The sequence below is a fragment of the Rhea americana genome, unplaced genomic scaffold (genome assembly GCF_003343005.1).
Source record: "Rhea americana isolate MKP2758 unplaced genomic scaffold, rheAme1 scaffold_203, whole genome shotgun sequence".
NCBI classification, from domain to species: domain Eukaryota; kingdom Metazoa; phylum Chordata; class Aves; order Rheiformes; family Rheidae; genus Rhea; species Rhea americana.
Window position 1 is genome coordinate 1,368,471 of NW_028186184.1, and position 26,550 is coordinate 1,395,020.

Sequence of the window (26,550 nt, forward strand, 5' to 3'; positions counted from 1 at the left end):
TCCAGCATGTCACCACAACAGAGGCGCCCTTGGAAAAGCTTCAGTCTTTCCCAATTGTTTGCTTCTTCCGTTTCTCCTTGTGCCATCTTGTCTGGAAGCACCGGACCATGTTGTTCAGGGGTGCCAGTTATCTTAATTAATATCTCACGAAGAGGGTCAGCCCTCTAAGCACACAGCCCAGTGCTGCTGGCACTAGTCACGCTCCTAATTAACTTCCCTAATTAAGAGGCCCCTTTCCATGACCAGAGGGACTCTGGGATGGTCCCTGTGACCACAGAGATGGAAAACCTTCARTCTTTCCTGCCTTGAGCACTCGAGATAGCAGCATGTTGGTGCCCTTCATGCAGAGAAAATGAGACATTAGGGGGACAAAGATCACACATACCAGAAAAGGCTTGAACTGAGAGGGATGGAACTGAGCTACTCATGTCCTGACATGCTTTCTCAAAAAAAGCATTTCTTGGCTCCTACCTAGCCCTGCAGATGCGCAATGGGATTTGGTTTCATCACCTGGGCAGGTCGGCACAACCAGCCCCAGCCCCAACATGCCAAGGTGTTTGGTGCATCACTCTGGTAGGGCTTCAGATATTGAACATTCCTGTTTTCTCTTCCTGGAGTGGTCAATGTTTGCTCCCATCCTCCTCTCGCAAGAGATGGCTAGCTGGAAAAGCTAGGTCAGGAGTGTCCTTGCGCATCAAGTCTTACTGTAACTCACACCGTGCCCGCAACCCCCCACTGTCCTTCGTCCCCTGTTACTCCTGACAGATGACACCAGGTGATGACACCAGGAGATGCCCATAGCAGCCTCATCCGATACTTCCTCAGGAACATCATGACCCATTGCAGCTCTCAGGACGTTTTCTTCTTCCAAATCCCAGCAAGAGCCTGGAGGACTTGGGTGACCTACTGGGTGCCTGATGCTCACAAGCAAATTGTGTTTCCTGCATTTTTTTAAGGAATATCTGAAACTCCTCCAACACAAGCTCTGGTCCATTTTCATCTGGAAAGGACAAGTGGGTGATGCCGCATCCACCAGGCCTGGCCAGCAGAGTGGTCTCTGCACAACCACCTGGAATAATCATCAATCACGACTGAGCACATTTGCTTGATTGATTTTTGCCGGCTTTGCCAGAGTCCTAAGAAAGTTTGTTCAGGCTGGCAAGAGAGCTTATATTTCCCTTCCCACCAGTGCCCTTTGGTGGGACTCACATCTCTCAGCTGGGAAGCTCATTCTCTGAGTGATCTCTTTTTTTGGGGTGCTGCTAAGATAAAGTATTCTGGATCACAAGTCCTGAGGGGAAACACACTGAATGCACTAAGGAAAAGGAGTGGCTTTTTAATCACCGTATTTGGAACATTTGCATACAATTAGGCTGGGACCYGCCTACGTCTGGCTCAGCATTTCATTCTTCTGATTAACCTACTGGTTTTTCTGCTCTCCTCCCAGTTGGAGGTTGAGTGCAAGGATACTTTCGATGGGAAGAAGGCAGGAGAGAGGTTTCGGGGCTATCTTGGRATGTCTTTTCCATTCTCCACTCTCATGGCACCTTGCAGATCCCAGAGTCAGCCTGGGGGTATGCCCTGTGCATACCTGCCCCACATGTTGCCTCCAGTTTTAGACTTGAGCCATCTAATATGGTGACTGCTTCCTCCCTGCTGTGGGGTTGTGTGAAGAGAGATGCACTAGGGGATGTGAGACACTCCAGTAAATGCTTCCCATAAATAGCAAAATGTTTATGTGAACCCGACATCCTCCTCGGTTTATTTTTCTCCCTTCAGAGTAAACAGATCTTTTAAATCCAAATAAGCTTTCTTAGCCCCGTTGTTGGCACAGCCAAAGCGCCCAGAGGCGGCACGTTGCCACAGCCCCTGAATGACCTCTAGACAGTGGACCTCCGYGGCTGCGCTCTGCCTGCTCTGTCAAGGTAGCTTGGGACAGCAGGTTGGGAGCCCAGTATACAGCACTGGGCTGGTGACRGTCCTCACGGTCATCCCCATCCCTGTTTTGGGATGTGCAGGCTCTGATGGAGGAGAGGGTTGAAGTTGTGGGGACAGCCCCAAGGGACAAATCTAGGTGTTGGCACATCTGCCACTGAGACAGAGCAAAGTAGGGGACATGTCCTGCCCCAGCACCCTGACCTACCGGAGCAGAATAGGGAGAGATGCAGATGGGGTTTGGGAGAGGTGTGTGGAGAATTCCCTTTCCCAAATCCAATCTGAGGCTGTAGATAGGCTGGGAGAGGTGAGGAATCAGCCCTGGTCCCTGCAGTACCTGGATAAACTGGACCCAGCTGCTTATGCAGGATTAGTCCTGTGGGTGCCTTGGCTGGGGGTCCTCGGAGGGTGGAGAGAGTGCCCAAGGAGCACTCCCACATGACAGGGGAGGCAGCTCTGCAAGGGCCATGCTGTGGCATTTTGGGCTTGCTAGTTCAGCTCCGTCAGAGTCAAGTCCAAGCTCCAAACCTATTGTCTCTCTGCTACTCATCAAAGGGGAAAAAATTGGGGGGGGGGTAGCCATTGCTCCCCAGAATTCCCCATTAGTTTCTCCTGTGGGCAGCCTCAGCACTAGTTTGGGGCATGCATTCCTCCAAATGCGCTGTCTGGGATGGGGAARCAGCCCACAAAATTCTCCCCTGGGCTCTAAGCAAAGCCCTGCAGCCAGCTCCGTGCCTGGGCTGAGCAGCGAACCTGGCGATGGGAAGTGATGGCTATTTTCCTCTCCGTGCAGCCCCCTCCACAACAAATGCTGTCCCTGGATAAGGCCAGCCTTGTGCCCTTCCCTTCATTGCAGCYCAGGCTCCAAAGCGTGCTGCGGGAYGCCCCACCAGCACCCAGGGGCTGCCATTCAGAGAAAAGCACCCCTGAGAAGGAAGGGTGCTTAAAGGCTCATTCTCGATTCATCTCAGCACTGATTTTGGGTGAGATGTTGCCAGCTAGAGTCCGGTTGCAGACTCAGAGAAATTTCCCAGTTTGCTGTGCTGGTTCTGGTCCCAACTTTGGGTTTTCGTCCCGTTCTGGGGCTGAACCTGGAGCAGAAGCCTGTCCATGTCCGGATGTTGCCCTGGGTCCTTGCTCKCTTAGAGCTGAGGCTGGTCCTGGTTTTGCCTTGGGGTTCACATTCCCTTCACGAATTGTGCTTATACTGAATGTTAGTTCTGATGCTAAAACTGGGACCCAAAGCAAGTTCAGAGCATGGGGCAACTTCTAGGGCTGGCACTGGCTCTGGCGCTCACATTGCTCCTGACTCCGACTAGGCTCATCCCACTGGACCTCCCCTTGCCGCTGAGCTGCGCCGGTTCTGCCTCTGCACCCCTGGGCCAGCCGGCTGGGCCAGCCCGGCCCCCGCCCTCGCCGCAGCCCAGTCCAGCCCACTCTCTTCCCTGCTCAGTTTGACTCTGCGCGGCGGGCTCCAAATCGGGTCAGTCGCTCTTTAAACTGCTGCAGGAGCCGCCGCGTTGCACCATGTGATGCTCCAGCTCCCGCTGGAAGCTGGCAGAGGCTGCGGGAGCAGAGCAGTGCAGGGCACCCCGAGCTGAGCACAGCTCGGCTTGCTGCAGCGGGGCCGCGCAGCACCAGCGGGACACGGGCTGAGCTGAGCCAGCCGCGTGGTATCCGGAGCCCTGAGCATCGCTCCGGTGCTCACCCAGCATGCCACCTGGGCTGCCCTGGGGGTGAAGAGCTCCATTTTGGGGGGAAGGGTACCCCCAAAAAGCGCTTGATTTCTAGGACAAGGTGAGCTGCTGGGGCTTGGTTTGGGAGGCTGGGCCAGCCGGCGGGGGCTGGCTCACTGTTGCAGAAGCGCTGTGCAAATTCCCGACGGGAAGCAGATGGGAGGGGAGCAGAGTGTCATCGCCGGCTGCAGCGGCCACAGGGGTCGGCAGCAGGGAGTCCCGTAGGAGCAGCGAGTCCCGAGCCCTGGCAGCAGAAGGTGCGGGGAAACAAGGTGCTCGGCGCTCCCCTCTCAAGCGCCCGCCRCTCGCCCCGTGCACCACGGGACTCCTGGGCGCGTTTGCAAAGTAAATTGCTGCAGGATGGAGGTGGGCGCCACACGAGTGGGACGGGGCAATGGGCTGGCAGGGGCTGGCCATGCCCTGGGGAAGGGGGAGCAGCAGGGACAGGCACARATGGAGATCTTTTCTCCTGTCCCCTCACCCCTCCTCCCCCGCATAGGCTCTGACTTGTCTCGCAGCACAGCTAACGGATGCCAGTTGCTCACCGCCTTCCCGTGTGTTTGCAGGTGACCAAAGGGCCCCAGCACTGGCGGGGCAGGGACTGGAGCATCATGGCACACACCGTCTCAGCCTTCCAGGCTGCTTACATCTCCATCGAAGTCCTTATCGCCTTGGTGTCTGTGCCAGGCAACATTCTGGTCATCTGGGCTGTGAAGATGAACCAGGCRCTGCGGGACGCCACTTTCTGCTTCATCGTCTCGCTGGCAGTGGCTGACGTGGCTGTGGGGGCCCTGGTCATCCCCCTGGCCATCATCATCAACATCGGGCCACAGACGGAGTTTTACAGCTGCCTCATGGTGGCCTGCCCCGTGCTTATCCTCACCGAGAGCTCCATCCTGGCACTCCTGGCCATCGCCGTGGATCGATATCTGCGAGTGAAGATYCCTGTGAGGTAGGAAAAATGCTTCGGGACTGGTCCAGGGGTGGCTGCTGCTGTGGGTAAAGGGATCGAGGAAGCCGCAAACTCTCCAAGAAGTAGTCACAATAGGAGGAAGGTCTCTTAACTCTTCCGCTCTGAAGGACGGGACACGTCTGGCCACAGCAGTGGTCGGAGCAGGCTCTGACTGTGCTAGGCTTTAGCCCACTCACAGAAAGGGAAAGATACTTCTGTCCTTACCCTGTTCCCCCTGCTGAGGGAGGCTCAGGAGCCTGGGGCTAGTGACCTGCTTACCCTGGGACCTGTGGGACACATGGCATCCTTTTGGGGCTCGAAGGGCTAGAGGTGAGACCCCAGGGTGTCTCATGATGCAGCCTCATCTCTCCAGGGAGAGCCCTGGCTAATGAGCTGCCCCACAAATAAATCATWTCTCTGTCCTTCCCCTTCTCAACATCTGCTGACAAAACGAGCCCATTGCAAAAACCGTCYGGCTGCCTCGATGCTGTGCTTGGGGGACGCACTTTCTTTGAACTCTGCAACTACAAGAGCAGATATTTAACTGCTTCCTGACCAACCAAGGCGGTCGCACAGCCCCGCGTTTTGTGGCCAGGGCTGGGGAGACACTGCCTAGGGGGATGAGATGCCCTGGCAGGACAAGGGAGTGTTAGCAGGGCGGAACAGGAATGCAGTGCACCATGTGGCGTTTGCTGTTGCTGGTACCCCTTGCACTATATGAGGAGGTCCTCAGGCTGYAGGAAGGAGAACAGGGTGTTTGCCAGGCTCATCAGCTGCAGGAAAGCTGCTGCTCACAGTRACCTGCTGGGAGCATTGCTGGAAAACTCAAGTGGTTCAGCCGTGCCATACGAGGGCTGGAGATGGGACGGTGGGGCCCACRGAGCCCGGAGGGGAGGAAACCTTCCCTAAGGAAACAGCGGCAGGTCTCTTATCCCAATAAAGAGAGGAGACAAGACAGTCAATGCTGCGGAGTGGTGTGCGAGTGATGGAGCGCAGATGGTGATCACAAGCAGTTCAGACTGGCCAGGAAAACAACAGTGCTGCCGACTCAGCCTGGCATGGCCAGTGCTGCCAGCAGCCTGTGCCGCAGGCAGGGACAGCTGAGCATGCGTCCAGGCTGAGTCACCCCATTGCCCCATTCAGCCCTGGGCTCCAGGTCACCTGCTGGAGGAATACATGACCCTTCCTCAGTGCACCAGCGTCAGGACCCCAAAAGGGGCCAAAGCACCTTGTATAAGGTGCTACCCAAACCCCCATGGGACTAGGAGCCCTTCTCAGGGCAGGTGTCCCTCACCTTCTCATAAAGGTGGATAGAGGCAGGAGACATCCTGCATCAGGTCCAATGMTGACTGCTCAGGAGAGTCTGGCATCCTCAGCTCCATTGGATTGAGACAGAGATCTGTTGCTTTCAGATTTTTCCCCTAAAACTGAATGATGGCAGATGCTTGGGGAAAAAAGTGTGTGTGTGTGTGTGCGCACGCACACACACATTGAGCGAGAAGTCCTTGCTACCCACTCAGCTTCTGGCAATCACAAGCTTTTGAGCTTTCTTGGAGCGCTGTCTTCAGAGCCATCAGCACCTYCAACTTCCGGGAAGTTGTCCAATCTCTTCTGGAAGCCATCCTGCCCCTATGCATCCCATGTGAAGCTGCTGTGAAATAGCTTTTCCTTTGRTCTTGTCAGGGAAATTCAGTGGGTACCCTCTCAGTCTTGGAAAAAACACAGACCCTGCTCAAATTCTCTCTGCACACACTTTTCACAGGCCTTTACCAACTTCTTTGCTAAAGTGTGATTTTTCCAGCTGGAAAAATCCTTGTCCTTTGGTCCACTAGTGTGCCGTGTGATTCTCACCCTGTCATTGCTCTCAGAGCTTTTCTGGTTCTCCTACATCCTCTTTGAGGTGGGAATGGATTCAGGACGTGGGAGGACTGCAAGTTTATACATAGCAACGCTCCCTCGTTCCCTGTCTGTCATTTTTGCTAACAAATCCAAACAGTCTCTTTCCTCCCTTAATACATCTGAACATCAAGTGCGCCTTTTCAGGAAGGTTTCTGCTCTGACAGCAGGATCTTTCCCAAGAGCAGGATTAAGTTAGAGCTCCCCATGGTGGAAACAATTTGGGCGGGCTTTTCTTGTGCAATATGGACCCTGAATTTCGTCGTTCTGTTTTGTACTCAGTCACTCAACATCGTGAGATTTTACTATGGCTCTTGCAGTCCGGTTTAGTATTGAAAGACTTTGTAGCCTCAACAGTAYGAACTCAGCTTCTCCAGCTCTCCTGTTCTCTTGTCCTTGGAAGTTTCCTTCTTTCCCTGTTGTTAATTCCCCGCAGTTGGCAAGCGCTGTGATTTTTAGCTGCTTGGTTCATGTCCTAGACATAGCAGCAGTAAAACAATACTGGAGAACACAAATAGGATAGAAAACACTGCTAAAGGATATTTTCTAAATCAGAAATACCCCAAATTTCTCTTGACTTATTGCTAGATGCCAAAAGCATGTTACCAAAATGTGATGCTGAAACATTTTTTGWGGGCCCAGGTGCTGATAGACTGAATCACAGCTTCACAGTTCTGCTCCTCTCGGTGACACCAAACCCACGAATGTGCTAAACGGTGCCAGACACCAGAAGCCTGAAACACATTGGYAGGACTCAGGTCCCTCATGAGGTGCTCTTTGCAGGACCATCTCCATTGCAGTGAGCTGCCTCAACTCCTCTCATAGCCAGAGAACCAACATGGGCAGTTTGGTGGTTCTGCTTTGGCCCATTTGTTTCACCTAGTGAARTGTCTGCTGAGCCAGGGGTGCTCAGTACCTATTTTGGACTCATTTTTAGGGAAAGATATGTTGGAAAAATCCAGCTCCCTCTCTAGAAAAGATCCCCTGCTGCAGCCTGCTATCTGTCAGTGCGTGTGGAGAGGTGGATCTTGCCTCTCCTGGCATTGCCTGGGCTCTRCAGGCATCCTGCATCTGGGATGGGCTCTAGCAGCCAGGGGGAAACACCTCCTCTCTGAGGAGGGTATCCCCACAGTGGCGGTGAGGCTACTGCCTACCAGCCCTCACACTGGTGTTTGAGGGTCAGAGCCCTTCTTCATGGATGCCTTAACAAGCCCATCACCCAACACCTTCATATTTTGGGCTGCATGGCCTGGAGTCAGCCGACAGGACCAATGGGAGGAGTAGAGGCTGAGGATAAATCATGAGCCAGATGTTCCCGAAGGGGCTGGGGAAGCCCTTCCCAGATGTCCTGCACCTTCATATCACAGTTCACGCCTGGGGGATGTCAAGGAGAGCTGCTCATGCAAGGAAACATCTCCAGAGATGCAAGGGCAATAGGACCCCAGCTGCAATGGGATCCTGGGTTCTGTCAGAAGCTGGAGGTTTGCAAACACTGGAGCTGGGGAAGGAAACACACGGGGGCATCTCTGCCCTTGCCCTGACCTTGGGAACAGCCAAAACAYGGAGCAGGGGCACATCCTACAATCTGGAAGTGCACAGTATGGTTGACCAACACCAGATCTGGAYAGGACAGGGTCAGGAGATAGCAGGCATGCTACACCCTGCACCTCTGTCAAGACAGTACGGGTCAGAGAGAGGCCCGAGATAAGCCTGGTAAAGGGGGGTGGATGACCACCAGCATGGGTGCCACATGGCCAAGCAGGGTGGAGGTGGGTCCCTGCTAGCATCTCTTGTGCTGACATGCCAGTGGAACCCCTGCGTCTTTGGCCCTGCTGTCCRCTCACATGTGGTTGTTACTGGCTCTGACAAGGCTCAGGAAAATGCTCTGACCACAGGCAGAGGAAATGCATTTTTTGGAGGCGGCCAGCAGGGAACGGGAGCAGCAGTGAGAGAGGCTCTCTGCATCTCCGCTCCATCCTTGTTCCAGCAAAGGCTGTCTGCACTAAGGGCTTCCTTTGCAGGGTATCGCTTGCATTTCTGAAATCCTGAAGGGATGCACAAGGATCTCAGGTGCCACAGAGGTCTCTGTCACATGCTAGCTAGCTCGGATGAGAAAAAGACAGGAGTGTTGGCTGGAAAGAGTTGTCTGAAGGAGAAACAAAGTCACCACCAGGTTTTCAAAGCTTTCTATTTRATTAAGCAGTGCAGAGCTGGGACTGGAAGCACAGCTTGGCAAGGAGGGGAGAACACAGTGTAGTGCAGCCYGGCTCCAGCTCCTGCCTGCACGCACTAAACCCTCTCTCTGGGGTACAAGCTTGGGGGCACCACCCAATGGTTTACTTCTTGCACCACTGAATGCAYGGGCCATATGTTCCCTCATGCAGCCACCAGAGAGCAAGCCTTGGATGGACAGCAGATATTATTGCCCTGGGACCGGGGTTTGGTGGCAGCATGACCATGTCTTGAGCAAATCTTGTCATGAAATATCTCTGAATTTGGCAAGRGATAGCAACTGGAGTTGCCTAAGTGGTCACGAAGCTTCTGTTCCAGCTTGGGTGTCCTCCTCGCTCCCACGGCTGGGTTTCTCATCAAGCCGAGGGCAGGCTGCCCAAGCAACCACGGGATCAAGGCTGGCTTTTCTACCACCACATTGGGTCTTTGGGGCAATCACTGCTTAGGAGCAGCACCAAAGTTGATTTCTAGCCACACTTACCCATGCCAAGCCAGGACATGGGAATATTGGCTGACCATGCAGCATGGAGGYTGGAGGTCCTGACAGGAAGACTGTAACAGCAGGTTGGTTTCTTTGGRTTTGCCCAAAAGAAAGGGAATTTTGGTACACTTTTCTTCTTTTTAGTGACCTCCCCTTCACCAGTAGCTCTTGAMTATCAGAGGGAAGGGGCACTGGGGACTAAAGTATGTTCATGAGTGTGGAGCTTAGAGACAAATCGAGCACCCCACACCCCCAGTAGAGTSTGGGGACTGTGTTATCCCACCAAACCCTTTCCCTCTGTTCCAAAACCTTCTGACGCACCATTTGAGGGCTACTGGAGGCTGCATCCCTCCGTAGAGTCATTCCTCAACTGCAGGGGRATGTAGGAGCATTGCTCATCTTGAGTGGGCTGTAGGAGAGGATATCGCACTTCCCAGCCTCTGCAGGAGCTGCTCCAAACAGCTGGAAACTACCTAAAATAGGTTTGATGTGCTCGTGCTGGCGGAACAGCCCCCCATCTTCCCTCCTGCATCCTTCCTCACTGGCCCCATGACAAGGCAGCACCTCAGGYGCCCCATTTCCACCCTCACCCAGCACAGCAGGATCCCCCGGTCCAGCCCATACTTCCCCCTCACAGCCACACTCACCATTCCTGGGGAAGATGAAACGAGTTCAAAAGGAGGGGAAGCAGCAGGCCAGGGGCGTCTGGCAGGAACCAGCCCTCCAGCATCTCAGCAGCAGCCACTGGTGACAGGATGCAGGGGGGGGATGTTGACAGGGGGATGTTTGGGGAGGGATGTAGCTCCTTCGGCGCCTGTCTCTACTTGGAGACACTGTGTCGGGCTTTTCATGATGTGCTTGGAGGTGGCAAGGAACCAATGTTCTCGGGACCTGGTGCCGCCACAGCCCCTGTGGAACACACATCTCAGCTGGCAAGGTGCCATGGGGTGACCAAATGTACGGATGCAGGCAGGTCTTGTCTTGGGATTTCCTGGCAGATCCTTCCCCCATCTGCTTGTCTTGGACCATCAGCTCTTTCCTCAAGTGCTTTGAAACTCATGCCAGGAAGAGAAAACCTGRAGAAATCTGCTTGTAGCAACAGCCCTCACCTGTGGGGCCTCTTGTTGCCCAGCAGGGCATCCCCCACCCTTCATGTCCAAGCCCTCATACCACGGTGCTGGGTGCTCAGCCATCACCCTAGCCCTGCCCTTCCCATCACAGCTCCCCAAGGAGCCTCCAGCCAGAGTGAGCTGCATTTTGTGTAAGGCTGCAGAGACATGGAAATTAGATCAAATTGGGCTGGAAATTATTAGGAAATGGGAAGCAGAAGCTGATAGGGGAACACAGGACTCATCAGAGGGAGAGCCCAGAATAAAGCAGGGTCTGTGAAGATAAAGCTGGATCTGTGAGTAGCTCTGGAAGTGAGCTTTGGCACGGTCTACTGTTTCAGAAGTGCCCTGTCTTGAGCCTTCGGAGATAAAAAAGCTCAGGGATGGCAGGAGCACCCATCAGCCTTGACCTGCAGACCCTGCAAGCCAGGAGGAGGGTGAATCCCAGCTTTTTGAAGCAGGATACTGTTAAGGGGTGGACGACCGGAGATTGGCACAGGGCAAGGGGTCTGCTCTTGGCTTGTGCCAGGGGCTGTTTTGGCACAGCTGCAAATGAAGCCTTTGTCCCTCCTTTTCCYTGTTTGGTGTGATGCAGGAGAGGAGGCAGGCTCAAGATCCAACCCTTGCTGGGATTGCAGCGCTCTTTCCCCTTCTCTTGGTGCCTGCCAAGAGCCACAGGCATGGGGCCAGCTGGGGCTGGGTTACAGGAAGCCCTAGGAAGCCTCATTGCCCATGGCCAGCTGGATTGTGAAGCAGGGTGTACATCTGAGCTGGCAAACAAGTTTTCTTTCTACCACTGAGGGCTCAGGAATGGTCTTAGCAGGAGGGTGCTAGACACCCTGGTGCCATGGGAGGGCGAGGAGAGGTGGCTGAGGGAGGCCTTGGGATGGGACCATGCTTTGGCCCAAATTTCCAGGAAAGATCAACTAGCACTGAAGAGTGTGGTGAAATCTTCTGGTGTTCTGGACTCTGAGTGCTCAGAAGCCTCCCCAGACATTTAGTCTCTCAAAGACTGAGGACATAGATGGGAAGGAGATAGAGAGGTTTTGGCTGAGGCTAGGGAGCGTAGTGGCCCCTTATCCTATCCCTGTGGGAGCCTATTCCTCTGAAAAGTGGAGGTATCAAACCTAAGAATCAATTTTTCAAGCTGGCATCACAGTTTCAGCCTGGAAAAGAAGATCAATGAGATAAAATTAAGAAAAGGAAGYGTATGCTGCACTTGAGGGCAATCTGCCTGCAAGGTGATGCTTTTCATTTGGGAGTCCCCTGGGAAGCTGAGTCACAGGAGATGTATCTAACCAGTCTGGCCAAAGCAGATAATAAATCAGGGCAACAGCAAGCAAACCTACCCAGCCAAGCAAGTGAATAAACCCAACCATGGGGCTCTTCTGAGGCTTATTTTTAAATCTGGAGGAAATGTTTCAAAAACATCCAGATGACTCAGATCTGGAGTATGAGACAGGAGAKCTGCTGAAGGCAGGGGGTCTCACGCCTGGGAGCTCAGCTAGGTTTTTTTCAGTCTCTGTTAGTCAAAGAAAAGATGCCATTCCTCCTTACAGGTCCTGTCCCAGTGAAATTATTGGCTGCATTTCTCAAGAAAATGCTCCCCTTTTCCTAAGCCAGAGAAGTTTGGGGGACAGGTAGGTCTCCAACGCCACCTCTCTCCTTGTTTTTTTCTTTTCCCTTGCTGGCCTGCACCAACTATAATTTTAGCAAACAACGGTCACCTGTGGAAACCTTCATTCCCAGGGGACAAGTAGATCATATTCAAGTACAAAAAGTAAAAAGTAGAAATCACAGCCCAGAAGGGTCTGTTGGAGACTTTGGAGATTTTCAACTGAGAGTGTCGGTGTTAAATCAGAGCAAGCATATCACACCRAGAGCTGAACTCTTCGGAACTGGCTCCATGGTGCATGGACAGGCCATGCAAGTCCAAAAATTGCACTGTTCCTCCTAAGGAAAAACTTCTTGCTCCTTTCTCTCAGAGATTTGGCCTGGGGGTAGCATGTTTGTTCAAGTGCCAGACAGTRCATTACAATTATAATTATACTGTGGCACTGCATCCGTGCCTGGCACCAAACTCTGCTGCGCTAGGTGCTGTACAAAGGGTCTCTGCACTGGAAAAGCTGTGACCAAGTAATGCCAGGTGCTTCTGCCCCTTCAGGGCTAGAGCTAACCTCAGCATGGATTTACCCCCCAGATCTACCTCTAGGATGCCTCTATCCCCAAATTTACCCCTAGGATCTAGCTCCAGGGTCCAGTTTAACCATGGAAGATTGTACAGGTTGGTGAGCTGGCTTTGTAACTGCTAACACACATGGGAAGCTCCAGTTTTCATCACTAGCCGCAACCTCCTCCCTGAGATGTCTGAGGAGTTTGCGAGGCTCTGTCAAACTGGAGGTGGGGGAGAATTGGAGAAATGAAGGTCAGGATATTTCAGCTAAAGTGATTTTGCCGCTGATTTGGGACTGAACTTGCAGTCTAGACCTGAAGTACTGTTCTGATGTCACTGAAATGATCAGAGAAAGAGAAATGRAAATGGAAATGGAAAWGGAAATGGAAATGGAAATGGAAATGGAAATGGAAATGGAAATGGAAATGGAAAGGGGCGGTGGGAGGGCTTCCCTCCACAGGTATGTTCCCAGCAGGTTATATTGATCTCAATATCCCTATAAATACCTGGGTAAGCCAGCTTTTAGCAAGACTCTGCGATCCGCAGAGCAATTTTCAGCAGAGTGCATGCTAAGTCAGAGATCAACGCTGCAACCACGCTCAGCAAGGGCTCTTCCCTCGGCGAGGGCTTGTCTAGATTAGGCGCTCCGGGAGTGCACACAGCTGCCACAGCAGCACCACGAGAYGTTTGCTGACAGAAAAGAAATCAGGTCACTCAAAAAAGCTACAGGCACTGAGAAGCAGRCCAGACGAAAGCAACCTGGGCTCTGATCAGTGTTTGCAGCTCCTGATGTCTTGGGGAAAAAGCTTGGGTTTCATGCCATATCCCTCACTTGGATGAGTGCGGGATGTGGCAAGGCTCCGGCCAGCGAGAGCCACAGCGTGCGTGCTCTCCTCACAGCAGCACAGATGGAAAAGGGGGAAGAATCTCCCCAATTCCTGAGCAGAGATGCCTGGGCTTGCTGATATTTGCTGCAAACTTTCCAAATTAAAATGACAAAAGGAGGTGCAGGACTTCCAGGCACCCAGGTTGGGCAGGCCAGACAGCAGCCCCCCATCCTGTCCCGATCCTCCTTCTGCCTGGTACTGAGCAGAGCGAAGTACAGTCTCCGTGCTGTGTAATCTGCCCAGTGGATCATTTCGTCCTGACCCCGTTAGCTAGAAGTCAACATCTGTCCCCTTGGCAGAGCTTATGTCTTCCTGCATTTAGCTGCAGGGAGATGAACAGTAACCAGCTCCCTTCTGCTGGCTCTCACCCTCTGTATGCCAAAATCACACTCTAGAAAGATTTTCTTTGGGGTTTTTCCCATTTCCACTGGTTTTGAGGTTAAAAAGTTGCCCCTTGACAAGGTGTCACAAGTAAATCTGAAGGCATGTCCCCACCAAGGGCAGAAGCACATTTACAGGGAGGGGAACTGAGGCACAGAGCAGCAACATGGCTCTGATGTCATCAGGAGATGTGAATGTAGATGCTGAGACACACCGGGGTGACCTGGCATTTGCATTCACGCGCTGTGCAGCAATCAGCCTAGTCTAACGTCGCGGCTGTCCCTAGGGCACTAGACAGCAGGGCTCCTCTGTGCTCCCAGTGTGTGCCATGGTGCTCCACGCAGGCATAACAAGGTGAAGCAGGGTTTCTTCTGGAAGCCAGCTGGTCCTTCTGGGCTGCAGATCTCCCAGGAAAAGGAAAGCCTGGCCCGTGTGTCTGGTCTTTTCCAAGGACCCCATATAGCTGGCAGCAATGGAATAACTGAAAGCCCTAGTGAAGGAGGGTTTGCCAGAGTAAAAGCTACTGTTTCAGCCTGCCTGGCCTCCAGTTTGCCAGCCCAGCCCAGCCCTGCAGGCAGCATGTCAGGAGTGAGTCAGGATCAGCCCCCGCAACCCAGCCAGCTGAACAGAAGACAGCTAAGGGCGTGTAGGAGCCCTCTGACAGGAMGCTCTTGAGTCTACCACCACCCCAGAGGTGGAAGAATTTGACTCCAYTGGTGGGAAGTGTTGTCTTTATACAAACAGAACCACCTTTGCTACACACTAGCCAATGTAGGTGATAAAATGACTCATGGGGCTGGGTCTGAGTGTGCAAGCATCCTCCGGCACTCCTCTGCCRGTGAGCCCAGCCAACAGCAACCTCCTCCCCAGCCATCAGCTATGGAGGCCAGTCTCCACATCATTGCACAGTCCATGGCACATATATATGGCATCTATCTCTCTCTGTCTAGCAAAAGTTGAGCCACCCTCAGCTCTCTTTATGCCCCAGTATGATTTCTCTATCCTGTTCCTGGCATTAGGTTGAGGTCAGCCATGTCCCAGAAGCACCACATCAACCCTGTTGACCAGAAGGGGTATTTTGGCCACAAGCCAGTACAAAGCCTACCAAACTCTRCTTTCAGGATCTGATATCGAGGGACCACAGACCCACTGCCACCAGCCTTGGAGAGTTTGCAGTCAGTGAAGCAAGAGCAAACCGCAAACCAGATCTCCAGGTTTCCAGGTGTCCAGCACATCTCAGAGGAGCCTGTTTCTGAGTGCAAGGGGATATTGCACAAARATTTGCACTAGAAGGGGATGTGGCAGCCACCAGGCTGGGACCTGGGAGTCCGTAGGCATTCAAGGCAGGTTAGGAAGGACTGGGCAAAGGGGTTCATTCAGGGACTGGGGCTGCATAGCCACTGCATCCAAATGATCATGCTCAAAATCACCCTGACAGCCGAGAGGAATGACTCATCCCAAAAGGTGACAGCATGAGCCTTAGCATGGAAAGAAGGCTCGGGGGGACCAATCAGAGCAGCGTTGGAAGAGTCAAGTGGGGACTGAAATTCAGAAAGTATTCAGAGTATTACCTGCTCTGATATTCTGGCTTTGAACGAGGAGAGGGGACAGAGAAGGTCTTTGTAGCACAGAAAGGAACAGGGAAATCATATGGAAGACAAAATCTAGCAAAATGACCTGGGAGATGAGTTTCTTCATGACACACATAGGAGTCATTTCAAAGTGGAAAGAAATCAATGGGCTGGAAGAAAATCCCTGACTGSAGGAAGGATGCGGGAAAACCCTCCAGGGTTCTATCCAAAGGGCACAAGGGAAGTCTAGACACTGTTCACAAGGGTTCAAAGCTCCCATTAGACAGCACAAGGGGGAAGCTTGGCTCAGGGCCATCAGGACATGGAACACAGAGGAGGYTGTGAGGGTGAGAGATGGCTCCCAGGAGGAACAGGGACATCTTGAGAGGTTCATCCCCTTGGGGACAATGATATCCTCTCAGAGTTGGGAGAAATGACAGCCAACACAGCTGAGCTACTACAAACAGTAGTAGTTTATCCTGGAGAAAAAATGATGTTTTTTCCCAAGTGATCCTGCCAGACACAGGGCAGGTGGTTGTGGATGAGCTGCTGTGAGAGCCCAGCATGTGAGTTGGGTGTGGGARGAGGAGTACAAGAGATCTGGTCCTCCTGGGATACATGATCTGAGGTGCCCTGAATGGGGACGTTCCTGCCCCCAGACTCAGAAACCAGTCGTCCCAGAGGCTGGTCGTGCTCTTGGCAGGAAGATGCCTTAGCTGGCAGCATGGCCACCCAGCTGCTCGAGCAGCCACTTGGCTCTCGCGCRGGATGCCTCATCACAAGAAAGAGCAATTGACACTGTCCAAGGTGGGCACAAAAAGCCCCAGAGCCCGAGGGTGCCCTGCAGAATAGCAACGAGTTGAGCCTCCCCTGCTCTGCAAGCAGTCCAGCCCTGATGCAGCCTGCTGCCGGGCACGTAGACGTGCTTCCAGCCAGAGGGTGGTTGAATGGGTAGATCCTGGTTGAGAGGAGATAGCACCGGTGATGTCATCAGCAGAAGAGTATAAAATAACCCCAAGGGTTCCTYCTTCCTACACAGCATGAGGGGTATCTTTGGGTTAAGAGTAGATTGGTGATGGGGGGGCGGGGGAACAGGGGAATGTATTTTTTTGGTAAGRCAAAATAGAGCAGGATCCCAATGCTGCTGAAGCCTGTGGAAAAATTTGGCAGTATCTGTATTTACCCTTCACAGTCTGGAGCCCTTCAGGACCCGAAGCCATTGCCTTATCTCTCACTGCCTTTTCCTTTCTTCCTCCTTTTCCTGCCTGCTTCTCTGTGTGGGCATTGCCTCCAGCACCAAGCTGGGGCCCACTGCCAACAGCTACTGCAGTTTTGGTTGGTGCGGTTTCATTTTTATTCTTAATGAAAATCTCCATTCACAGAAAGGAGCTAGAGGAGGAAATGGAAATAATCTTCAAGTCCCTGTTCTCCCATGCTGTCCCTGAGATGCAGGGACAGAAATCCTGTGGCTCCTCCCAGCCCACTTTGGGAATCTCTCTCCTTTCTGGCTTATATCTCTACCTTGTCAGGACCATTTCTTTCCCTGCATCCAGAGACCAGGATATTTTGGTTAGATCCTTCAGATTAGGAAAGTGCCAACTCTTGGCACCAGAGATGCTTCCTTGTTCAATTTGATTCATCTTGCTTTACTTGGCATGTCACAGTCCCCCTCTGCAATTCCCCATCTGTTCACAGAAGGAATGATGCTAAAAATTTTCCTGAAGCACTAAGAGGCCAACGCTGAGAAATGCTGTCTCAGACAAAGACATAATTAGCACACTCTTGCAGATGAAATTATTTCTCTTTCTCTTCTGTACTGTTAACAATAACGATTGATTTAAAACTTCTAATGCTCACAAATGATGCTATTTCCTAAGGCAATCATTTTTTTTCAGTGCAAATGTCTCCATACATGCATGTTACTGGGTAGTCAAGACAGATCTGCATCCAGGTAGACAAAGCAACACCGTACAAATCATGGAGGAGACTTGTGCAGATGCAGGTGACCGGGTTTTGTTGTAAGGGAGGTCATTCCCCAGCTTCAGCACTGCTGGGGCTTGGGCACTTTACGAGCTCGTAGGGCATGCGTTTGCTCAGAAGGAGGTTGAGGTACATCAGTATCAGCAGTTGTCCCTATCCTGCTTTTGCTCAGCCTGGTCTGTCCCTGACAGTGCAGATGTGCCAGCCTCATAGAGCCATCCCCTGTCCTAAATGCCACAGCTCAGCCACAGTAAAACACCTCTGTCCCAAAGGCCTGGGGGACAGACCCTAGTGCCTGTCCCTCCTGCATTAGGAAACAGAGATGCCAAGGTCCCTTGCAGGTTTCATGGGGACTAGCACAGGCCACACACATGAGGAGGACTTTGTCYCACCTGGGCCATGCATCCTTCATGTCCATGCCCTGTTCCAGCTAGGCTGCTTGGGCAGACCYAGGCTATGTCTGCCCATTGCTCCTTGCTTAGACTGAATTGCTGAGGTAATTAGGAAGATGTGCAATGTGTAATTTATGCCAGGCTGATGCATTCCACTGTAATTCCTGGTCTTGGGTCTCAGCTCTTCCTCTCAGTCATCCTGATGGAAATACTGAGTTGTTTCCTTCTGAGCAGTAAGGTGAATTGATTTTCCTTCAAGGGAGTAAATCATTTAAATTGGAAACAGAAAATATGATTTAAATAATAAACCTCAGGTTTGCTTTGCWCTTGCACTTTTATTTGTTTTCTTAGTGAAAGATCAGTTCTCTGTGATGGGGGGAGCATTTGATTATGGTGCTGACTGGAGCCTTCACTTTCAACCTGGCATTTCATTTGTCTGTTCAAGATACATAGATCTGTACTGAAAAGATTAATCTCTACATAAAGAATTTTATGGCTTAACATGTATGTGCTCTGATCCTCACTTTTCTCATTTTTATTGCACTTTAGGAGAGTGCATAACACAGATTTTACTCATGATTTGTGGCAAATTRTATTTGTACAGAAGTTGGAATTCAGCTGTAGTGCAAAATGACACCTCCAAAATGGGTTTCACTAATTGAAAGTACGTATAGCCAACTCATTAGCAAAAAATAAATTAATGTAACCACATTTTTCATTTGAAATTGATCTTTTAAGCAGAGGAAATATGCACTGTATAGAGGACGTTGAACCGGTTGTTTGGGGTTACCATGTCCTTTGAGGTTTAGAAACAGTAGATCTCATCTGCCCTCCTAATTCTTATTTAGACATTAGAGGGGGAAAACAACCTCTCTTGTTTTGCCAGTTCCCAGCCAATTTTTTAGCTTTGAATGTATTAATCTTTGAACTGAACTAAGTACATGAAAAGAGATGTTCCCTCTGCAGCAGCAAGCTGTGCTGTGATGATCCTGGACAGCAGTAACAAGTTGCAGCCTAAGAAACCAAAGAGTTAAGTTGTTTGTCTGCAAAGTCAGAAGTATAGTTACCAAGTAGAAGTGTAAAATCAAGAAATTAAAAGACAGCTGATACCAATCTCTTGTTCCAGCTGTGATTTAGGATATCTTTTTCTCGAGCTTCCTTCTGCATTTGATAGATAAAGTCCCACCTCAGCTGTGCTTCATGGCTGAATTAATGCCTCCTAGTGGGAGWTGCTATCTCTGGTTTCCCACATCTCATTTACCCATGGAGCAGGGTGTGAACTCCTGTTGAATGTGAATGAAATGTCAACAGCAGGTCTCAAGAACTCTCTTATTTCCTTTCCATTTGATATCTCTATCCTATTCCTTCTTTTCAGTGGTTGTAGATACCTTTGAGACTCATCTGGTCCTCATCTGGTTCCCGCTGTCCCCTGGGCCCCAACTTGTCCTTTTATTAGTATTTGCAGAGCATGACAGTGATACACAGGGAAGGATGGTGATTCTGGGCAGTCCACTTGGTGCCATGCAGATGGCACCCAGGTTCTTCTTTAGTTGACATCTTCCTCCTAGCATAAACAGTTTCTGCAAATCTCAGCATTTCCCAAAGGCTCTAACTTGAGATGGAGTAAGGGCCATGGAGGCTTTCAGAATCCAGGTGCACGAGGGATTTTGTAATTGCCGTCTTATTCTGACCTCTCACAGAGCCCACACTTGACAAATTTGGCATTTTAAGCAGTTTTATAAATTGCCTTCTTTTTTCTCCCTCCCCTCTTTTCCTCCCCTTCTCCATTTCTGGGGACTGACTTTCAAAGACCTCATTTCAGAGAGTTAAGGAAGGTAAATAGTCAATGCATAGAAAAATTCATTTGCAATATAAATAGTAATTAAAAATTGCCACTTTAACCAGCAAAGTCCATCTGGATTTATCCCAAAGATCTCTTCTCCCTGGTACAACAGCAGCACAGAGCCCTGACTTCTCTAGTCATACAGTGACATGCAGAGATATGTGAGATCAGCTGCTGGGTCAGGCCTGCCTAATCAGCTCCCAGCTAATTGCTGTGGCAGCAGGCAGTGGCAGCCAGGGAGGAGGGCAGATGCGTGAGAGCCCGTGAGGTGACCRGATGCGTGCAGTGATGGTCTGGCATAGCAAGGGCAGACGACCCAAGACTTCTGTCCAAATCCATCTCCCCTGAAGGAGTTAGGAGAAACAGAAAGCAAAAAAATACCTCCAGGATGCTTTCAGGAAAGGAATGAATATGGGGTTGGACCATCTCTTCTTGATACCTTCTTGCTTTACATAAATCATAATTTGCTGGAGTTGGGACTGCTCCCAGGAGAGCTGGGAGTGAGCCATGGGGTAGGGGGCCTGCACCTCTCTCCAAGGAGATGTTTGAACTCAAAATTTCTCCTTTTGACAACAAAACTGTTTAGACACTAAAAATGTCTGGTAGCTTTGTTGCATGGAGGTCACACATTGAAAAGTGCTCAAATCTATCATACTACCCACTGGCCGATGTAATCAGCTCTCATAATTTTACCCCCTATCTCTTAGTGCATGGGTTGTTCTGTACCGTAATTCCCAGAGCTCTGTTATTACTGAAGAATCTCAACGGCTATTTCTTTTTTTTTTTTTTTTTTTAAAAAAAAATACTTCTCATACTTTGCATTGCAGAGAAATGCTAAAAAATGTTGGTCTCTGAAACTAGGAGCCAAATGACAAGAACGTTACATTTTTTCCCCAGTTTCTGATGTTCTGCAGCTTGTTTCATTATTTTGTAGCTGCTGCCAATGGTGTTAAATCATGTCCCTCCCACCTATTCCTAGGCCCTGGATGGAGAAGCCAGCAATCCAGGAAAATCCTGGAGGGCTGTGACCACACATGGTGGAGCTGGGAGGGAGTCCTGGAGCCGCCTGGGTGCAGGAGGCTAAATGCTCTCTGTTACCCCATAAGGAAACAGGCAGTGTGTATGGGAAAGACTTACTTGGCTTCACTGCCACGCACTGCTGCGGTAACAAATCTGTGCCTCAACGCAGTGCACACCCCGGTCCCCCTGCCAGGCAGGGACCCTGGGTGCACCTGCAGGATYGTCACTTAGCAGCAGGAGGGTGATGCACCTGGAGCACGACCACCCCTGCATGGGTGTTCAGCACCCCAAGGGGATCCAGTACCGCCCATGATAACAGGTGGTCTCAGGGCTTCCTCTGAGGCAGGGATGGTCTTCCCTGAGTCTGCCATCCCGTGGAGACAGGTATTAAATCATCATCACTTCTGTAAGGCATTGGATGCCACAGGTTTCCTCAGCCCCCAGGTTAACCCTGACCCACACAAGTTTGGGATGAGGGGCCCATTCTGGCTGGAGAGTAAACTTCACTATGTGTTGCTACTTTTGCAGTGACCATGTATTGAAATATGTTTGGATCCAATTATATGCTATAAATTAAGCTCGATTTGAAAACAAAATTATATGTAGGAAGGACTTGTATTTACTGCTCAAGGATGCTGCATGAAAGATATGAGAAAAATTGCCATGGATGACACATACTCTTTTGCCTTCTTTGGACAACAGCAGCGTCTCCCCTCTGCTTGGGAGAGATCCTGAAAAAGAAAGACGTGTGCAAGGTTCCCATGCTTTCCCCACTCCCTCCCTATGATCTCCTGCCTCCCCACACTCCTATTTCCCCTTGCAGCTCCCTGTTTCATTGAGAGCCACTGAGCTGTCCCAGGGGAAGCCAGCAGCACAGGTCTGCGGTAGAGCTGCTGTGGAGGTTACTTGTATTTCTTCTCCAAACTAAGAACAGGACGACTGGAAAGTGATCTGGAAGAAGATCTGTAGTTACTGGAAGTCTGTGGTTTATTCCCAAAGATGGGCTGTGATTCATTGCCCAAGCCCAGGGAGTCCGCCGGAGCAGACGTCCTGAACAAAGCAGGCTGCAGAAATCCAGCCAGCTATTTCTCTGTTGAGGCTGGTCTCATTCCGGAGAGGGGGGCTATGATTTCTTGGCAATGAAATTATCTGGGTTGGTGTGAGATGGTGGCTGTTTCTAACATCCTGGGGACCAGAGATGTGATAATGCAAGTCTCTTGCAGCTCAGCAGGAAAACATCAAACTCGATCCATTAGCTGGAACCAGAAACATGACAGCTTTAGACTCAGAAACAAGGTGGCTGAAGTGTGCATGTCTATGTGTTTTGGGGGGCAGGGAAATTACCCCTTAAGCAGTCTAATGAGGCAGTGGGTGATACTGCCCCACTGAAAATGTCAAGTTCAAGGTGAGATGAGCTGTCTACATGCTCAGGGGCTTAGCTTCATGGGGCTGATGGTGTCAGGAAAGCGACAGAAGCAGGGACAACCAGGGAATTTGTGGTCAACCAGGTCCAGGTCTTATATTGCTGGGGCTGGGGGAGGATGCCTGTTCCCACACTTGGAGCCACCAGCTGGATGGAAATCCCTAACATACTCTCATGCTTTGTATTGAGTAATTGGGGCGACAGGATCCCAACACAGCCTGGCTTCCCTGTAGACACAGCACTCCTCCATCTACAGATGCTTTAGCCCATATGAGCCCTTTTCTGCTGTATCTCTCCCAGTTCTTGCAGATCTATGGGTGTCACTAGCAGTGCTTTTGGATGTACCTGTGTCTCTCTGCAGCCCTCAGTGACCTTCAAGGGCCCAGGAAAGGTGCCAGGGAGGCCTGATCCCACACCAAGGTGGTGGCATCTCCCCAAGACTTTGTCTGGASTTCATGAGAGCTGCAAATGGGCACAGCCCCGCTGCCAGCCCATACACAACCAGCATATCCCTGCTCTGACAAAGCTCAGAGCACAAAATCTGCTCTCTCACTACCCTCCCCTTTCTGTTGCTTTCTTGATGTTTGCCAGAGCTGTGGCCAGCTCTAGCTTCATCTACTGCTAAATGAAGCACTCACTAAAGCCCTGGGGACACAGCATCTCTGTGTGCAAGGACCAGTCAATTTTGGCAGGACGGACTTGCTCTCATATGCCTCATAATCACCATCGCCTTTATCTATTAAAGAATTACTGGCTATTAAAAGCAGTTAGAAACGTCCATCAAACTTACCAGCTGCTTCGTCTGGTTGTTGCCACTTGCACTTTGTGGGCAGTCATTGCAGAGTAAATTCTACACAGAGCTCTGTCGTTTTCTGCTGGTAAAAYCAAGTCATTACCCTATAGCTGCAGGCACGATCTGGGCCAGGAGGAACCTCACTGGGAACCACAAAACCAAGTACACTTACAGCTCTTTAAAACCCAGTCAACATGATTTCAGCTTCTCCTGTGATGGCTTTAGGTCAGGTTTGCATGAAGCAGCCTTGTGGCATGACGTGGCCTTCTCCTACTGCAGTGGGATGCAGTGCTGCTTCTCCCCGTGCACCYCCTGCCAGGTGTCAGGACAGTTGCACCTCCTTGTCTTTGATAGGTAGCACTTGGAGAAAGCATTCTGGGTGCAGAGGTCCTGAAAGAAGAGGGTTGGTCCTGTCCAGCACCTCTCTCTGCTGAGGGTATTGAGCTGCTGTAACTCCAGCTGACACTATGTGTACTAACATACAGGGCTAGAAAGCACCAGCTGCTTGTAGAGCTGATTCAAGATGTAAGGGACACTGTACAGTGTGGAAATCCTCTGCCAACACTCAGTGGGGTGGTTTGAGCCACTCCAAGCCCTGCCAGGCTCATTCTGTCCCTCTGCAGGGCTTCAATGGCAGTCCAGCCATGGCAGCAGCCATGACCACTGAAATCACTGCACCTCACTCCAGTGGTTTCCACACAAAGGCCTTGCAGCTGCATAGCCAGAAGGCTCTAACAGCCACCAGGGACATCTACTCTAGGATGCCCTCACAAACTCCTTCTTTGGATGCCTTGGTCCCCCACTTTTTCTTGCTGCACAGAGCAGGCTTAGCTGTGCATGTGTCAGGGAGCACTAAGGGCCCTGTACTTGTAGGATACACAAGAGCCTGTGTTGTCCCTTCTCCCATGGTTGCACAGGCTCAGTGCCCTGCAGTTCCCCGCCTGTCCTTGTCCCAGTGAATGCTCCACACTGGTGTAGCAAGGGAAGGTGGGAATCAGACAGCCCTGACCTGGGGTGTGAGTGCCTGAGGAGTGCCAGAGAGGTCTTAGGCACAGGTCTGGGATGTAGCCTCATCCTCATGCATGAGGGGTAAGACAAAGATATTCCCAATAGTGCCTCTCCTGTCATGGGAGTCTATTTACAATCTTGCAGAAAGTGTGACTTGCAGAAAAAGCAAAGTTGTGTTTGCTTAAGCCCCCCTAACCCCCAGCTCAGTTCTCTCTCACCCTGAGTAAGAAAACATGGGCACAGAGCCAAGTGGGGATTTTCTTCCTCAGGTCCCTTTAAGCCACTTCTTCAAGGTTATGGAAGGAATCTGAGGCCAGGACTACGGGCAGGCTACCTTGCCTGATCTACCAAACACTGGCCCATCATCTCCGATCATGTCTCCCTAACCCTTCTTGTCCCAGAGCCCTGCTGGCACATCTTGAATTTCACCCTTCACAAGCAGTCTCACAGACCAGGCAACTGGAGGTGTTAGGAAGGAACCTAGGGTCCTCCCTGGCCCTTTGGAGCACTAGGGAGCATCTCTGTGGCAGGATATTGACCCTGGGTTGACAAATAAATCCTGTGCCAATGGAGGCTTCTGAGGGGGCCATTTTGAGGCAGAACAGGGGCTTTGTCATCCACTAGTATTTATGTCTCCACTGCAGAAGGCCATCCTCTCCTAGCTCACCAGAAAAAGTCTCCATAGGCTTTGCACCAGTCTCGCAGTACGTTTAGGTCATCTGCTTAGACTGGTCCAGCCAGCATCTGACAAGGAACAAGTCTGAGATTTAGGGATCAGGGCTATCTCCCGTGCATCCCAAAGGAGATGCTGGTAAGGTCTGTCTCCTTCCTCCAGGGCATCATTTTCAAAGTATTTGTGCGAATGGGCTGCCATGGAGAGCTCCATCTAGCTGCCAGGTTTGACAGATGTTGGCTGACATCCATCCCTTCCCAAGGCAAGGATCACCATCTACATGCCCACTAGCTGTCACAATATCCTGTTTTTTCAGAGAGGCAGACTATGGTGGAAAAACAGAAGTGATGTGATCATGAGAGCAACATGCTGAAAAAGTGTCTGCACTCCTCTGCCTGGGAGCTGTTTTCTCACATTACCTCCATGGCTGTTTTATTCCCGCCTGTCACCCCCATCACAGTTGTGAACATTGCAGGGGTGATGCAAGAAGGTGCAAAGCTCCTCTGTGGTGGGAGGGAGAATGTGTTATRTCTCATTCGATGGTCCCAAGAGCTTTTGCAGACAACGTGGACCCCCTGCTAGTGTTAATCAATGAATGGATATTGTCGAGAGCATGAAGGCTCACATGGTTCGTGTTTGGCCCTAAAGAGCTGCAAAGATGGAGGCTGAGGATCCAAAGGGGAGTACTGATACATGGAGACCCTCACAGGCATGGGCTCTGAGAGAGAGGTAACTGGGCAGCCCCRAAGGGTGGAACAGCTCGGGCTGCGCGCTCCCATTCAGAGCACAGCTGAGCCCTCCATGGGGACAAGGGGAAGCTCCCGGCCAACCAGGGTGGCTTTCCAKCCCCCCCTTGCAAACCTTCAGCAACATCTACAAGCTGGAATTATGGTCCCAGCCCCAAAACACTGGGGAGGCATAAAGTCAGCAAGGAGACAGTCCCAGCCTGAACAAATACAAGATGCATACAGACAGTGCAAGGGGGATATGGGTGCTAAGACATTTGGGTCAATGCTAACAGATCTCTCTAGACATTTTAATAAACCTTCAAACTCTTGATAAGTTGAAAGGTTCTGATATTAAGGGTTTTAACCTATATTAAACCCAAAAGAGATCTCAAGGGAAGAAGAATTTGGGGAAACAGTCATGGGCAAGAGGCTGCAAAAGAAATGCATTCTTCAAGTCTAGAGTTAGAACTGAAAAAAGCTGTGATCAAGGTCCCTCTGGCATGCAATGTCACCTCTGCTGTGCTTCCCTCCTTCTCCGAGTGCCCTGGGTCTGCCATGTCCCAGTCGTGAACCACAGCTGAGACTCCCCCTCTCAGGAAATGGATGCTGCTTCACACTTCTCAGCAGCTTCAAGCTCCAACATCTGAGTTTTCCCATCTCATGGCCTCCAGGACACTGAAAGAKCTGAAGAAAAGATACAGCCAGGAAAAAGTACCAGAAACCTAAACCCTCTGAGATCAAAGTGCTTTTGTCTAGAGATTTTCAATTAGATCAGAACATGTTCTGGCTGCTTTTCCTTGTGTTTATAATGCAGATGAGCTTCATGTCAGCTTGGCCTCCTTTCCTCCTACCATGTTGGCTCCAGCTTCATTTCATTAGTGAGGGCCTGCCTTCATTAGTAAATTAATTTCCAAGGAATTGCACTGAAATAAACTCTACCAGAGCAAGGATCAGTGAAGCCACATCTTTGGGCTGACTGGACAATTGCAAGTATTTTCTAGAGAAAAAACAGCATTCAAAGGAATGCTAAAAACTTTTTAAATTCAAATCAGCCTTAAAATCAAGTTTTTTTAACCAAACTAATAGGATATATTTCCTGACTGTGAAGTTGGACCAACTCTATGTTGTGGATAAGAGACCTGGGAAATGGACCCTCCGCTCTCTCTTGGGGGCCAAGCATCTAAACAGCATGCACTGGGCTGAGCACACTCCCTTGGCTGAGGTGGAGAGGGATGACAAAGTCCAGCTACACCAAGACCTGGTGGTCTGGTGACCAGTGTAAGAAAGAAGGTGAATCTAGTCTGGGAATGATGAGCATAGGGAAAGAATACGTAGGA

General features: G+C 50.9%; 1 protein-coding gene across 5 annotated transcripts in view; it reads left to right on the plus strand.

Annotated features, from left to right (window-relative positions):
* The first annotated feature begins 3,157 nt into the window (after window positions 1-3,157).
* LOC146596324 (adenosine receptor A1) overlaps window positions 3,158-26,550 on the plus strand; it is a 28,364-nt gene continuing 4,971 nt past the window's right edge. Inside the window, exons 1-2 of one of the 5 annotated variants that reach the window (XM_085304111.1) lie at window positions 3,158-3,732; window positions 4,238-4,623. In XM_085304111.1, the coding sequence (XP_085160237.1) occupies window positions 4,283-4,623 (341 nt within the window). In that variant the 5' untranslated portion in view covers window positions 3,158-3,732; window positions 4,238-4,282. Of the gene's footprint in view, window positions 3,733-3,851; window positions 3,944-3,995; window positions 4,017-4,041; window positions 4,624-26,550 lie in introns of those variants that run through there. The other 4 variants (XM_085304112.1, XM_085304113.1, XM_085304114.1 and 1 more) reach the window with 4 other exon arrangements.